The following is a 16,939-nucleotide window of genomic DNA, read 5'->3' as shown; positions in this document are numbered from 1 at the left end:
CGCAGAAGGGCACTTTTAAACAAAAATAACGTAATAATGGAGGATGAGGATCTCGGTGGCGCCGCGGTAAACGCGCTCGGTCTGCGATTGTTGAAGTTAAGCAACTTTCGCAAAGGCCGGTCATAGGATGGGTGACCACAAAAAAAAAGATTTCATCTCGAACTCCTCCGAGCTTCGGAAGGCACGTTAAGCAGTTGGTCCCGGTTGCATTAGCAGTCGTTAATAACCACCAATCCGCACTGGGCCCGCGTGGTGGTTTAAGGCCCGATCTCCCTATCCATCCATAGGGAAGGCCCTTGCCCCAGCAGTGGGGACGTTAATGGGCTGGTGATGATGAACGTAATAATAAGTCAGACATTTTATCACGTTTTTCTATGACGTCACAGTGTGCTTTTTCATACAATTTCCTTAGTAATTTCGTGTTTTGATGTTTAGTAAAAAGTAATTGATTTGACTAGTTGGAAACCGGCCATTTCTATTCTATTCTATTAATTGTAGAGAAGGTTGGTAGGATATATGTAGATAACGTGAGAACAAGAGAACATTTCATGGCATAATAAAGAAAAGGCCTATACCGCAGGATTTATATACATAGTGGTGCTAATTCCTGCAGACACCAAGTAATTTTATTTTAAATTACACCTGTCATTTTCTTATCCGTTGAAAAAGAAAGGGACGGGTATAAAATTTATGGAATACATGTCAATTTTAAGCAGAAATCTAAAACAACCGTCTAAATTTTTACATCGGCCTATAACCCGAAAGAATTAAGTAGACAGCACGTCAAACGGATTGCATACCAGCGAGATGCCTATTTTATTCGCACGCGTTATTCATTCATTTTTAAATTAACTTGTTGATAGTCATCCGTCTCTTTCCATTTCGGCGGACAAGAAAATGACGGGTATAACTTAAAACAAAATTAGGAGGTGTCTGCAGGAATCGGGGCCAGTACTACTTATAAGTAGAAAGGACACTTACCTCCCCGCACTGCCCCATACTGCTACAGTCCCCGCACATCTGGCACGCTGAATGCACAACCCGAACACTCCATAGGTATCTCATTTACACCTTGTGCTGCCTAACGACACAAACCTGGACACTTCATACAAACAACCTCGTTACACAGACACCACACATTGACGTTATCGTATACGTACTGTGTGTGTGTGTGTGTGTGTGTGTGTGTGTGTGTGTGTGTGTGTGTGTGTGTGTGTGTGTGTGTGTGTGTGTGACGAAAAAACGTGTATCGCTAGCACTTACTCGTTACGCGGTACACGGTAAGAATGAGGTTTTTGTGTAAGTGACGGGGGTGTACGGTCATGAGTACTAATATGTATACACTTTGAAACCATGTCACATTAACCTTTTTGACAAAACAAACCGTAAGTCTCATTAAATGTCAAATATGATAGTGCGACAGGGTTCTAAAGTGGGTACATAATATTGCTCATGACTGTACTCTATAGGGTTGGTTAGCTTTTAAAAAAGTCCACATTTAAAGAAGATCAGCGGAGCCGTGGTAGTTTAGTTGGATCAACACTTGACTCTCACTGTAAGGTCGCAGGTTCGAATCCGGCACGGGCCTAAAACTATGATTTTCGAAATCGTTTTTCGAATGTTTCACCCACATTCCCGCATTCGCTTCTGTAAAAACCGGACCTGTCAAATCTTTCAGGTGAGGTAAGCGGACCCTGTGAAAAACGGGATACGGGGGACGGGGAACATACATACATACATACATAAATAAACTCACGCCTATTTCCCACCGGGGTAAGCAGAGACTATAGAATTCCATTTGCTTCGATCCTGACACACTTCTCTTGCTTCCTCCACATTCATCAATCGCTTCATACACGCACGCCGGTTCAGAGTAGATCGTATTGAACCTTTTCTAAGGACATCTCCAATTTGGTCATCGTAAGTCCTCGGTCGTCCTCTGCCAGCCCTACCATCAACTTTCGCTTTATATACCGCTTTTGCAATTCTATTATCCTTCATCCGCTCTACGTGTCCAAACCAACCTAACATTCCCTTCTCAATCCTAGTTACTATATCGACGGGGAATGAGAAAGAAAATCTGGCTCTCTCTTTCACACAACATGGGGTCCTTCAAGCGAAGCGTGAAGGCACCTAGTAGGCCAGTATGGTAGTCGCAATTGATTCGAAATTGACTCATTGCGTTGCTTATCAGAGCTTCTCTTTGCTTACCATCAGCATAGAAAAAGGAATAGGTAATACTACGTATAGAACGGTAACACTCCAACACAAACAGTTCCGTCTTAATTTTGAATTCTCAAAATGTTTTTAAATATTAGTGATGATTCTGTCCTTCACAACCCTTATCGCTATCGACCCACTAGGTCGATTCTTTCAAATATTCTTCCTCTCAGACGACGCCTTGAGCCGAGGTTCGCGCCCAACTGGGCACCCTCAGGCTCGTTGTCTTAAATAATGATGTCCTCCCAGACGTATCCGTCGACGGCGATACCCTTAGCTGGTGTTACCCTGGGCTCTTGCAGGGGCGCGGGCGTGACTAGCAAAACCAAATTTAGTTTTGAAAGTCCTGTTGCAAGAAGCACAATAGAGAGTCCCACTTGAGTTATAAGTGTAGTGGAGGGCTTGGGTCGAGTTTTTCGGATCTGGCGATTGGCGTCAAGATCTTCAAGACGGGCCACACACTGGATCGTATTTGAAAAAAAGGAACTTACATAATTAGTATGTAATTAGTAAACAGTGGACGCATAAAAAATCATAATTAGTTGATAATTTCATTCTCTCTCTTTATTTAAGAGCTGCGCTCTTGTCGGTGGAGTAATCGCCTCCATTTTCATTACTCCATTTTCATTACTCCATAGATAGGGCGTGTAGAACAGTGGTTGCCCCAATCGCCTTCCGTTCCGCAGTACACCGACCAATTTCCCTACCAGAATCCATTTCCTCGGCCTCCAACCAGTACTGATACCGCTGCTGCCCGGCATCAGGGGTGCGCTTTTGAAGTAGCGGCGCCTACTCGCTACGTCACAAGATCGTCATAGAACCTAAGTAGCATTTTATAAGTTAGCCCGTCCCAGTGAGCTACACACTACGTTCTGCTAATCCTGTCGTTTGGTCGGGGACTGTTTATTTTTATATTCGCAGCTAACCAAATACTATACTATAGATAATTTCATTACCTAGTGTATGAATTATAAAGCTCAACAGTACTTGGAAATATGCTAAAAAGCCACCGCCACCTCCATCGATGTGATTTTTACACTTTATCACATCTAAACAGTCATAGAATATAACATTTGACACGAGAAGACAGGATCGCTGCCGGTCTTGGAGCACCAGAGAAATTTAGTTTTCATTTCATAGTAAAAAAACACATTTGTCATCATAATTAAATACTTAGGTATTTCTTTTTCGGTAAAAACACAAGTATTAAATGCTGATTGTATTGATTATTTCTATCGATTGGTATCCGTTGCGGCCTCCGTGGTCCAGTAGTCGAGCTTTGGGCTCACGATCTGGAGGTCCCGGGTTCGAATACCGGTGGGGAAATATCACAAAAATTACTTTGTGATCCCTAATTTGGTTAGGACATAACAGGATCATCTGATTGTCCGAACGTAAGATGATCCGTGCTTCGGAAGGCACGTTAAGCCATTGGTCCCGGTTACTACTTACTGATGTAAGTGAGTAGTCGTTACATGAGTTATGTCAGGCGCCTTTGGCGGCTTAGTAATAACCCTGAAACCAGGGTTGATGAGGTTGGTATTCCACCTTACAACCCACACGATAAGAAGATTGATTGGTATAACAAAAGAATGTCATTTTGACAAAAAAATCGTAAGTTCTTTTTTTTTATCCGATCCAGTGTGGCCACCACCACGATGGCATGTCAACGCAAAGGAGAAACAGAGTAAAAAAGTCCATGCATTTGAGATTGTGCCGTAGACCACCAGCACCAAACGGGTAATAAATTAAAAATACTTGCATAATATACTAATAGATAAAAAAGCCAGAATAGGGTAGTTTCCAACTAGTCAAATCAGTTACTCTTTACTAAACGTCAAAACACGAAATTACTATGGAATTTGTATGAAACAGCAACCTGTGACGTCATAGAAAAACGTGACAAAATGTCGCACTTATTATTACATTTTTCTTTATTAAAATTCGTAGAAAAAAACTTTTCGTATCGATCACAATTTCATAATTTATCTTTGACCAAGGAAACTACCCAATTCCTTAGAAAAGTAACTCCCAATTCTTAAAAAAATGGAAATGTTAAAAATGATTGGACATTAATTAAAGTTAGAAGTCCGACCAATCAGAATGACTCACGTGTCCCGAAGCGTTGATTGCTGCAGCCGAGTATGTACCATTTTTTCTTGTAAGTACCAAGTTCTATTGTACCAAGTTCTCTTGTACCAAGTTCTCTTGTACCAAGTTTTCACCGTTACGTAGGATCAGTGACGCTTGGCGACACGAGCCGGGGCGAACAAACTAGTATAGGAAAGTTTGCTCATTCCGCTCGGGTCGTCTTACTATCACCTTTTCGATGCTTCCGTTACCACGTGTGATGCCCAAAAAGTCGCATGTCCAAACCCGAAAACTTCATTTAAAAATTATCTTGAATTTATTTTCTTCGAAATTTTAAAATACGAATGCTTCGGTTTTATAAAAGTTGTAAGGCGACGCGGCAATAAGTAATCTTCCATTTTTGAAATTCTTGTTTAAAAAACGCGGCAGAAATAATTCAGGAATTACCTTCTCGCGCGAAGGTACGGCCGAAAATAAATGTTTTAGGTAAATCCGTAAAACAGTTTATTAAGTTTACGCAATCCCGAATCTGAGCACTTATCACACATGGAAAAAAACGTAATAACTATGGCGTTAAAATCGCTACGAGGTGGCGCGCGCGCACCTTGCCCGGCCGTAGCTTACTGCTTGAAAATGTAATAGTTTGCTCAAGTGTTTTCAGAAACAATTGTAAAGGAGTTTTCTACTATTACTTTTGTAATGTTACGTGTGGACTGCGCGGTGTGGTATTCTGATAAACGTCTCATTTACACGTGCAGGTTGGGAACTTTAGATACCTACTGACGATGGTGCTGATTTCAGTACACACCATCTAATACTATTTTAAGTTATACCTGTCATTTTCTTATCCGCCGAAAAGGAAAGGGACGGGTAATCGACAGGCATATTTAGGGAATACACGTAAATAGGGAAATTCGTTGAGGAGTACGCACGCAAGGGGTAAGGATGCACGCAGTGAAAACGATATGTTTGCAACGCAATCGCAGCCTTCCACCAACGACAGTTTAGCAAGCTTACCCTTAAGGTTACCCTGTGGCGGACCCAACTGGTTGGCCACCTAGTTCCGCTCAACAGATGGCGCCACATTCAATAATGCAGTCTTCAAGCAGTCGTGAAACGCGATATCGAAGTTTACACAGCATGACGCTATATACAAACTTCCAACACAACACCGTTGGATCGTCGATCCCTAGTCACACTACTAACTTGTGGCTAGCGGGGTACTATGCTCTGTTCGGTACCCCGAAAACATCCTTTGGCGGCAGCACACCGTCGCCGCCAAAACCCTATTCAAACTTATATAAGTATGTAATATGTGTGTACGTCTCATCATCTCCCTAGCGTTATCGCGTTTTCCACAGGGACCGCTTACCTAAGCTGAAGATTTGACAGGTCCGGTTTTTACAGGAGCGACTGCCTGTCTTCTGCCTGTCGACCACGCCGGCGGGGTCGGTATCGGGGTCCTGAAGTGTTTGGTGTCGCGAGCTGATTGGCTGCCTCTATGGCTAGAGTAATAGGGTCGTCGGGATCGAATATTACGTCTTTCGGACGCCGATACTTTTCAGTACCGTCCCTAAGCGGAATGTATTCGGAAGCCGCAACTACCAGGGGATTTGGGTGGTGCGGAGTAGAATCGAAAAAACGTTTGGAAGCTAATTTCAGCCATTGGGCAATGGTTGGCAGACCTAGGTCAATGTGCAGATTTTCATTGCGAAGGAACCACGGAGCTCCCGTGGCTTTCCGCATGAAACGATTGACTGCCTGTCTGACTTTCCAACCCGCGAAGGGAAAACCAGCCCAATACAGGTTAGGTCACATACCTCCGAAAATGCATTTCTCGGGAATGCGGGTTTCCTCACGATGTTTTCCTTCACCGCTGAGCACGTGATAGTAATTTATGATCCAAACATGAATTCGAAAACAATTTCGACAATCATTGGTTTAGGCCTGTACTGGATTCGAACCTGCGACCTCAATGTAAAAATCCGGACCTGTCATATCTTCAGGTTAGGTGCGCCGACCCTGCGAAAAACGGGATAATGCTGACGAGTATGGATGGATTAATACGCGATTTTCTTTATTCTTCTCCTCGAGAACTCCTGAACCTTTTAAAAGTAAAACTACACCATTTCAAAGTGGTTATTTCTTTTATTGGTTCACATATTAACCGCAACACAACCGCCAACCTGCGCCACATGCGCGCTGGTTATCAACAGAGTTGATAAACTTAACTGCGCGCGGATAAGGCGCGTCAAATCCGCGTCGGTTAGTAATTAGCAATGTGCCGTACCTATTGGTGTCACCGCGATTGAACATATTGTAACCGTGATTGAATGATTGAATCTGGTTGAATCAACATACGGCTATATGTATTCCAATGGGGGTAGTCAGGTAACTATCCTAACTACCCACACTTTACCGAGCTTTCTGTCAGACCAACTTGATAGGTGGTGTGCCGGTCGAGCCAATAGTGTTAGTGAAAACTGGTTGAATCGGTTTGGAATCATCCTGTGAGGTAAGTTTATTGTGGGTCTTAATCTTTATTTAATTATTCCTGTAAAACGTAAAAATATAAGGATGTCAGAGATATAGTTCATCGTCTAGTGAGTAGAACCCCGATAGCGACCTCGCGCGCGTAGTTCGCGCTATTTATAATCTGCTTCGTCGGGACTCTTTAAGGGAGCTGTTTAAAGAAATAAATATACTGACGGTCGCAAGTCAATATATTTATGAAAACATTATGTATGTTCGTAAAAATGTATCTCTCCTTCCGAGAAACTGTGAAAGGCAACTTACAATACAAGAAATAAAAATAAAACTGCTATTCAAAATTCTAGATTAAGTAAATTAAATTAATCTTTTTTGGGGTTATGTATACGTTTTTACAATAAACTACCAGGTAATATTTTAAATTTGTCAGAAAATACATTTAAAGCTCATGTGAAGCTTACTTTATGTAGCTTATTATAAGATTAATGACTACCTAAATGATAAAAATGTCTGGTATTGAATGTGTTCCTCTAGTTATTAAATAACTTGTAATACTCTCATTGGTTTTTATAAGATGTGTTGCTGTTGCAGTTTCTTGTCATTTCTTCTCCTCAGCTATAACACCTTGCGAAATGACGTAAATTCAAAAATGTTAAATTGACCTTCAACAAGTTTATCCATGATAATTACGTTGAATAAATGATTCTGATTTCTGATGTAGTTAGCACTTATCGCTTTCAGAACCTTAATTCTTTCAAATATAATCCTCTCAAACGACGCCCTGAGCCGACGTTCGCATCCAACTGGGCCTTCCCTCAATCAACCGGAGGGGGTATGGAGCATACTCCACCACACTGCTCCACCACGGGTTGGTGGAGGTGTTTGGGCAGTAGCCCGGGACCAACGGCTTAGCGTGCCTTCCGAAGCACGGAATCATCTCCCTTTTTCGGACAATCAGGTGATTCAAGTCTGCAATGTCCTTACCAATCAAGGGACATAGGGCTCTTTAAGATAACGTATTCTGCCCACCCTCATAGGGATACTAGCGTGATATTGTGTATATTATAGATGTAGAGTAAGCGATTATGTGGTGTAAAACCGATTGGATGGCAATCAGCTGCTATAAAATGAATCATAATAATAAAATTATTATGGCTAACTGAAATTCTGTTACGATTACTTACGATACACTGCCTTGCATCCGATGATCCGTGCTTCGGAAGGCAAGTTAAGCCGTTGGTCCCGGTTACTACTTACCGATGTAAGTAGTCGTTACATAAGTCATGTCAGGGGCCTTTGGCGGCTCAATAGTAACCCTGACACCAGGGTTGATGGGGTTGGTAATTCACCTCACCACCCACACGATAGAAGACGTGCCGTTATCATTGAGCAAAAACATAAACATTTGGCCAAAGCCAAACAAAACATACTGTAATACAAATGTAATACAAACTGGATTAAAAGAAAAGAAAGGAAAACATGAAACAGTAGGACTAGGGCCCTGTGCTGGGAGGTTTTCTGGCCACGTCTTTCCCTCAGCGTTACAGATTTCGATGTGGTAGTAGTTTTACAGCTAGTTACATAATGGTGCTAATTCCTGTAAATACCATCTAATTTTATTTTAAGTTATATCTGTCCTTTTCTTATCCGCCGAAAAGGAAAGGGACGGGTAATCGACAAGCATAAAATTTATGGAACACACGTCAATTTTAAGCACAAATCTAAACCAACCGTCTAAAAATTTTACGTCAGTCAATAACCCGACACATTAATTTACTCATTCTTCCTAAAATTAAGAGCTGTGAATCATCCGTCCCTTTCCTTTTCGACGGATACGAAAATGACGGATATAACCTAAAATAAAATTAGGCGGTGTCTGCAGGAATCGGGGCCATTATGTAATTTAATTATGTTTGACTTTCAAAAAGCGCTAACTTTGTAAGCCAATTTTGAAAAATAAATATTTTTGAATTTTTGAATTTTACTAATTTGTGCAAATATTTGGCATGGTTAGATTCTTCATAAAATTATATTTATTATTTTAAAGATTATAAGTAGAAAAATCTTTATAATTTCAATTTGTAACGATTCTAATAAAGGTAATCCTTAATCGGTGCAAGTGCCTTATATAGAATCAGAACCATTTATTCAACGTAATTATCATGGATAAATTGAAGGTTAATTTACATACATACATAAACTCACGCCTATTTCCCACCGGGGTAAGCAGAGACTATAGAATTAACAACCACGACACGACTATAGATTTATTTGAAGGTTAATTTAACATTTTTGAATCTACGTCATTTCGCAAGGTGTTATGGCTGAGGAGAAATGACAAGAAACTGCAACAGCAACATATCTTTTAAACTACGAACAAGGGCACGACTTAAGGCGAAGTAAGCCAGGCCATGTTAGTGTGAGAAATATGTATGAGTATGTGTGTGTATGAGTTATCAAATAAAGCGTGAGGTGCAACATTCGTCGCAGTGCCACCAACCAGCTAATACTTTTGCACGATAACACATAAACAACATAACATAAGCTGAGCTGGTAGTCAGAGGTACATCCATCGCAAGGTGAACTAAGTACCCACACCTCACCTAGCTTTCTGTTACACCAACGTGATAGTTGGTGAGCTTTTTCATGTTTTTTTTGGACGTGACTTATTGTAGATTTGCCGCAGATGGCATTAACTACTTAGCCGGACAAATGGGGAGCGCTGAAGGCTCTCACTTGGTACAACGGTTAAGACAACATGTCTAAGGGTGCCCAGTTGGGCGCGAACCTCGGCTCAGGGCGTCGTCTGAGAGGAAAAAATATTTGAAAGAATTAATCGATCCTAGTGGGTCGATAGCGATAAGCGCTGAGTGTGGGAAGTCGTCGACCACGCCGGCGGGGTTGGTATCGGGGTAAGTTGGTGAGCCGTATCGCCGTCGTTTTATACAACACTAGCTTTTGCCCGCGACTTCGTCCGCGTGGCGTGTTATAAAAGAGAGATCTTTGTGTGTGTGGGAGTGCATATCAGATTTCGATTTTTTCATACAAATGTTTTTTCGCGGTGACTCCCGTTCCCGTGGGAATTTTGCAATATCCTGTTGCAACTAAGCTTTAAGTTAACTAAGGTACCTGCATGCCAAATTTCAAGCGTCTAACTTAAGCGGTTTAGATTTTTCATACAAAAGGATTTTTCCGCTAATTACCCGTGAATTCCGGGAATTCCTTGCTTAGTGCACCTACGGTACCTAAGCTACGTCCCTTCCAAATTTCAAATGCCTACGTTTACCCGTTTAGGCTGTGCGTTGATATGTCAGTCAGTCAGTTTCTCCTTTATGTATTTAGATTGGCATTTATTGGTATTTTATTTATCCTGCCCTCTATCGGAATTTTCCTGCAGTTTCAGAACTTACATGTACGTATTTGTAGTTTCCTACTGGTTTAAAAAAAAAAACTATCTAAAATAGTCTAATACGTCCCACTGCTGGGCACAGGCCTCCGCTCAATCAACCGGAGGGAGTATGGAGCATACTCTACCACGCAGCTATTTTTCGGGTAGGTCGAGGCTTTCAATCAAGAAAAAAATATATACCTAGTCAATAAAAAAAAGAAAAACTGCCTTCTACTTAACTGATTATCATTCCAATCCCAAGTACGTCGTAAATAAATAAAAATAAAATAAAATCTTTTTATTTCAGGCATGTAACCAATATTTACATTAGTAATTATAAAATTAAAATTCAAAAATTATAATTCCATAATCAATAAAATAGTAAAATTAAATTAAATTAAAATTAAATCAAATTAGAAAAATTAGAGACTAAAAACCGACTGAAAGATTATGTCTTCTTTAATAAGTATAAGGAATTTATATCTATGTTTGTTACTTTAGATATTTTCTTCGGTACTTGCTCAGTTTCAACAAGAAATAAGAAGCGCCTATGCAATTTTAAAAGCAACGTGTACGATACGATGTTATTCAATCACTGTACTTTTTAATCAGGCGCTTGGAGCAAAATTGCATACGAATAAAATTGCAGTGGTCTGCGTATGTTAATGCAATTGCATTTTACGATGCATTTATAATCTCTGCATGGTATTTACATAGCATACCGTTGTTATTTTAAGATTTTGTTTACGATATTGCACAATATTTCTATGTTGGATTGGGGTCGAATAAAAAACATAATACATTAGCCGCTTTACTTCTCGGGTATGTCGTAAAAACCGACAGGGATTGTGTCCTTTCTGACATGAGAATGTGGGCAAAGTGGGTCTCTTTATTTAAGAGCTGCGCTCTTGTCGGTGGAGTAATCGCCTTCAATACTCCATAGATAGGGCGTGTAGAACGGTGGTTGCAAAATTGACGTGGGTTGCATAAATTTTATGCCTGTCCATCACCCGTCTCTTTCCTATTCGGCGGATAAGAAAGTGACAGGTATAACTTAACATAAACTTAGACGGCTTAGTAGTTTTAAAGTTATGGTAAAAAAAAACATTATTATTTATTATGAAACAAGAACAATGATCTCGTTGAAGTCATTTGTACGAAACAAGTCCTTGTGTGGATGCTGAGAGCCTTATAACATAAACTGCCTATATAGGTCCCACTGCTGGGCACAGGCCTCCCCTCAATCAACCGGCGGGGGTATGGAGCGTACTCCACCACGCTGCTCCACTGCGGGTTGGTGGAGGTGTTTTTACGGCTAATAGCCGGGACCAACGGCTTAACGTGCCTTCCGAAGCACGGAATCATCTTACCTTTTTCGGACAATCAGGTGATTCAAGCCTGAAAAGTCCTTACCAAACAAAGGACAGTCTCACAAAGTGATTTCGACAATGTCTCCATCGGGAATCGAACCCGGACCTCCAGATCTTGGGCCTAACGCTCTAACCACTAGACCACAGAGGCTGTTTAGCTGAGAGACTTAAATTTATTATACTCGAGAGTTTTGATAACTTAGGTACCTACCTGAGGCGTTAAAAAGGCCACAAATCAATATTACAATTTGTCATTTACCATTTTATCATTCAGAAGCCGAGGTAGCCCAGTTAGTAGAACGCTTGCTTCTCACTTTGAGGTCGCAGGTTCTAATCCAGCACAGGTGAAATGAAAAAATGGCACCAATGAAAAATGCATTTCAATTCAATGAGAAATGCATTATCGGAAGTATGTGACCTAACCTGTATTGTAAAAAACCGGACCTGTAATTTTCAGGTTAGGTAAGCGGATTCCGTGATGCAATTTGTCTACACATATAAAAGTAAGTCCGCAATGTCCATAAATATCAAATAGCAATATTGCTTTTTAGATGAAATGCTTCGATGTGGCTTTTTAATCCCCCAGGTTACCCAAGTAATATTATTTTACCCACTTGAGTTTAAACTAAAAATAAAGTAATTACACCAATTAAACCAATTTAAAAATATTAGATAGACTAAAAAAGGCATCCACTACAGGGTACTAAATATATATCAACAATAGGACTGTTACATTACAAACAGATAACGTAAGCACCATAGGAGGTCTTATTGCTGGTCAGAAATTTCAGCCTGGCAACCTTAGGGGAAAATAATTTTGTGAACATTTTTTTTATAATAAACAATTTATATTCTATTCTATTTATATTCTGAGTACTTAATAATAATGAACATTTTTCTTTAATCTTTCTTTTAGATAACACACTATCGGATGAAAAAACAAAGAAAAGTTAAATCAACAAGTGAATAACACGGTTTTATTAACACGACAAGCTGCTTCTCTGAAGGAATCAATTATTGAATAATAGTATTTATTGTTAGGGACTTAATAACAAACTGATGATACCAATCGTCCGGTATCAATAGCAACAGGGTCAACTACTGACCACGCTTATCTGCACCTCAACATACATTCATACACGAATTCTCCAATCGAGTACCGGATACCACAGACGAACACTCCAAAAACATATCTGTCTCTGTCTTTCTGGTGTATTTTTATAGCAGTACGTGTTGATAAAGGTGTTCCTTCTCGCTCGCACTACAGAGAAGCCGGAGCATACAAGTTGGTGGACGCTCAGTAGGTAAACGCGCTTGCGTTCAAACTATTGTGTCGCGGTCGGTAAAGTTTGAACAGGACAGTGTCGATAGACCGATGAAATCGACTGTCTAATGCCAAAAAAACGAAATCGAATCCCAGTGATACATTTAGTTCCTATCCAGTGCAGTGAAGAGCCAACATGGATTGGTTCGCGATGTGTGAACGGTATGCATTTTTGAAATTCCGATAGAGTTGGAAAGTTGCGGTGCAGTGTTTATTTTAGAATAGGACCGACTGTGGTTTATTTTTAAATGGTGAAATTGTTTGGGAAAATGTACAGACCTCGCACCTGCTATGTTGATGTAAGTACATAAGTACCTATCTTTATTTTGACATGCACTTTTATCTGACGAGCGGAAAAAAAATTAAAATATTTTTCCCACTAATCTGTTGTCATATTAGCACAGCGGTGCAGAAGATAATTTGGGTCAATGTTGTTATGTAATAACTTATTAAATAAAATGTTACAGGTAAGTACTTAATCACAGTTTTAAAAATTACTTTTTAATTCGATACCTACTTAATTTGAAAAACGAATTAAGTATGGCAGGATCGAAGCAAGTAGAGTTCCGTAGTCTCTGCTTACACCGTTGGGAAGTAAGCGCGAGTTTATACTAATTAGGTGGATGCGGTTTCATAATATACTCACTATGTACTAAGCTGTATGTATGTAACTGAGAGATAGTATACTATACTACACTACTATACTCTATACTGAGTATAGTATGCTATACTCTGATTATAGCATACTCTGAGTATAGTACTCTGAGTATAGTACACTGAGTATAGCATACTCTGAGTATAGCGTGAATGAGACATCCAATCTCTCAGTTACATAGATATATCTTTCGTCTCTTTTGTACTAAGCTGTATGTATGTAACTGAGAATTTAAATAGGATGTATCATTCACGCTATTTACTGTACAGCTTAGTACAAAAGAGACGAAAGATATATCTCTCTAATCATATTACGTTTACGTTTTGGTATAAGTAATTAAGACCTACAACTTGACCTCAGGTGACTTGTACCGCTGCCTACCCCTATAGTCGTAACGCCGACAGTCCCTTTAAAATCCAAACTCCATTGTTTTACTATTGTGTCTGGAAACCTCGGCTTTACGAGGCTATAGAACACACAGGCGTGAGTTATAACAACATAAAAATAGATATTTTGTTAAATATAACATATTGATATGGACAAAACAATAGCTTAGATAACACTCTTAAAATAGAAAAGCAATAAAATAGTGCAGATATATTTTTCCTCATACCTATTTACTACAAAGCGTCATTATTACCAAGAAATGAATCATTTTTCTTCTGGTTATAAAACAAAATGACTAAAGAACACGATTAACGATGTATTGTACGAGAATTACGCTTCATAGTAGAAGATGCATAGTAGGCAATGCAATACCGACTCGAGATTGTAAATTCGATATCCCACGGGATTGGAAATATCAATTTCGCGAGATCCCGAAATTTTCGAAGGATATTTTTTGATGGCCCCGATTCCTGCAGACATCTTCTAATTTTACTTTAAGTTATAAGTACCTGTCATTTACTTATCCGCCGAAAAGGGAAGGGACGGATTAACAGCTCTTAATTTTAGGAAGAATGAGTAAAGGAATCATTGACCCGAGCGAATCGAAAAGGCATCTCGCTGGTATGCAAACCGTTTGACGTGTGCTGTCAACATAATTCTGTCGGGTTATTGGCCAATGTAAAATTTTTATAGCGTTGTTTTAGGTTTGTGCTTAAAATTGACGTGTGTTCCATAAAATTTATGCCTGTCTAGTACCCGTCCCTTTCCTTTTCGGCGGATAAGAAAATGACAGATATAACTTAAAATAAAGTTAGATGGTGTTTACACGAATTAGCACCAATTTCTGCCTAAAATTGACGTGTGTTCCATAACTTTTATGCCTGTCTATTAGTATCTGTCCCTTTCCTTTTTGGTGAATAAGAAACTGACAGGTACAACTTAAACTAAAATTAAGATGGTGTGCACTGAAATCAGCACTAATAGGTAACTACTTAGCTAAAACATTCGACAGTCGATATACATCCCAGCCAAATAAACACATTTTTATCTACACTACCTATGCTGTAGGTATACCATTGTTTTACGATTCAGTATAGATAAAAAATCTGACAGGTAGGTACTGAAGGGAGGAACTGGCTAGCTACCTGTTAAGGGTCGAAAGATGCAGCCATAAAGGAAGGATGGACAGATGAACAGACGGACGTTTTTGTTTCTTTTTTACTGATTTATTGTACTCAAAGATGGCATTGACTACTTGGCCGGACAAATGGGGACCGCTGAAGGTTCTCACACGAAGCGAACCGCTTTTTTGACGTGACTTATTGTAGATCTGAGTCAAAGATGTCGTTAACAAATTGGCCTTGATGACAAATGGGGTGCGCTGAGGACTCTCATGCGACGCGAACTTCGGCTCAGGGCGTCGTCTCAGAGGAATATCGACCTGAGTGTGAGGGGGTGGAGTCCAACCACGCCTATGAACGTAACGTAACGTAACGTAACGTAACGTATTTATAATAAACGTTTCTTTTTTTCTTTCTTTCTTTCCTATGGCGGGGTCTATATCGATTTCCTGCAGAAATAGACAGACTGATTTAAAGCTTAGGCATAGAATAAAGAAGTACCATATAAAAAACGGTAACTTCCCCCCCCCCCCCAATTTGTATGAGATGCCAACCTCACCCCCTCTGGGTCTTACTTTAGTCTTAGATTGCCGTAAGCCGGTAAGGAGTAAGGGGAAGAGCGCAGACTGTTTATAGTCTGTAGGAATGACACTTTTGTATGGAGTTTCCGGGGTGTAGCTTAGTAGCTGTAGCCCCCTATAACGGTGCCCGATGCGATCGCTCCGTTCGCACCGCCCTAGAGTCGCCACTGCTGCTGTTAAGACGCATCCTGAATACTACAAATTGCGCTCACAGGTGTCAAGGAGACCACTGAGGAATCAGTATGTCAACCTTTTGCACCAACCAAGCTCTAAGTCCTACTTATACAAACAGAATGTTTTTAACATGAGCATTGAGGTGTATAATAAGCTCCCTAACTCTCTAAAATTATTAAACGGCAAAATATTCAAAACCGCTCTAACAAAATGGATAAGTAATTTAGGGTTCTATAGTGTAGGAGAGTTTTTAGACTATAAAGATAAATAATTGTCTATATTGTTATTAACTTATTATTAGTTATTAACCGTTGACTTTTCTTTTTTAAATTTTAATTTTGACCTGTTATAACATGACACGATATTTTGGAAATGTAAATTTTAATGTTGTTGATTTTAGAAAGTTTTATGTTTTGAGTGCATGCCAATTGTTTCAAGCTAAATTTGTATTATACTTTTTATTGTAAATTAATATTTGCACGCCTGCAAGCAGGCTGAATACACTAAGGACATACATATTACTTATTAAGACCATTGTACTGTGTTCATGCAAATAAACGATCTATCTATCTATCTAGAACCTAAAATATATACATTATTTATGTACATTCATTACAGACACAAACAACACACAATTGGCCCCCATCCAACTGGGACCGTTTATTAGTTTATCTGTAATTATAAATATCTAGAACGAGATCTGAATAAACATTTAGAATGTAAATTACATAGACACAGTCTAGTGATGTTCCGAATATCCGTATCCGTATCCGTATCCGCGGATATCCGAGATAAAAGAAAAATCCGTATCCGTATCCGTGTCCGTTACTTTTCACGCGGATCTTTTACGGATCTTTTTCAGGTGATTAAGTAGAATTATTAAATAAAAAACTATAAAATTCCATTCGGATTGTTTTTTCTTCTTAAAATCAAATATTTGGCACCTTTATATTGCAAACATTTAGATAGATAGATCTTTATAATGAAAGCAAGATAAAATATCACTTTTAAAACAATGAAATAAGTAAAACTTTAATCTGTTTTTTAAGAAAATAAAGATCCGTATCCGTATCCGCGGATCTTTACACTAAATATCCGTATTCAGATCCGTATCCGCGGATATACATTTTTAACGATC

The 16,939-nt window shown here is 39.5% G+C and overlaps 1 protein-coding gene across 3 annotated transcripts in view; it reads left to right on the top strand.

Moving 5' to 3' along the window:
* Positions 1–6,605: 6,605 nt before the first annotated feature.
* The window catches only part of LOC126372142 (protein halfway), a 62,526-nt gene continuing 52,192 nt past the window's right edge, over positions 6,606–16,939 (top strand). The window contains exon 1 of one of the 3 annotated variants that reach the window (XM_050017756.1): positions 6,606–6,826. Coding sequence is in view for 2 of the 3 variants with exons in the window: in XM_050017754.1 (XP_049873711.1) it covers positions 13,132–13,182 (51 nt within the window). In the remaining variant the exon portion in view is untranslated. Of the gene's footprint in view, positions 6,827–12,837; positions 13,183–16,939 lie in introns of those variants that run through there. The other 2 variants (XM_050017754.1, XM_050017755.1) reach the window with 2 other exon arrangements.

The sequence above is a fragment of the Pectinophora gossypiella genome, chromosome 13, assembly GCF_024362695.1.
Source record: "Pectinophora gossypiella chromosome 13, ilPecGoss1.1, whole genome shotgun sequence".
Taxonomy (NCBI): Eukaryota; Metazoa; Arthropoda; class Insecta; order Lepidoptera; family Gelechiidae; genus Pectinophora; species Pectinophora gossypiella.
The sequence above is the reverse complement of the archived record's forward strand: the minus strand, read 5'-3'. Positions and strand labels throughout refer to the sequence as shown.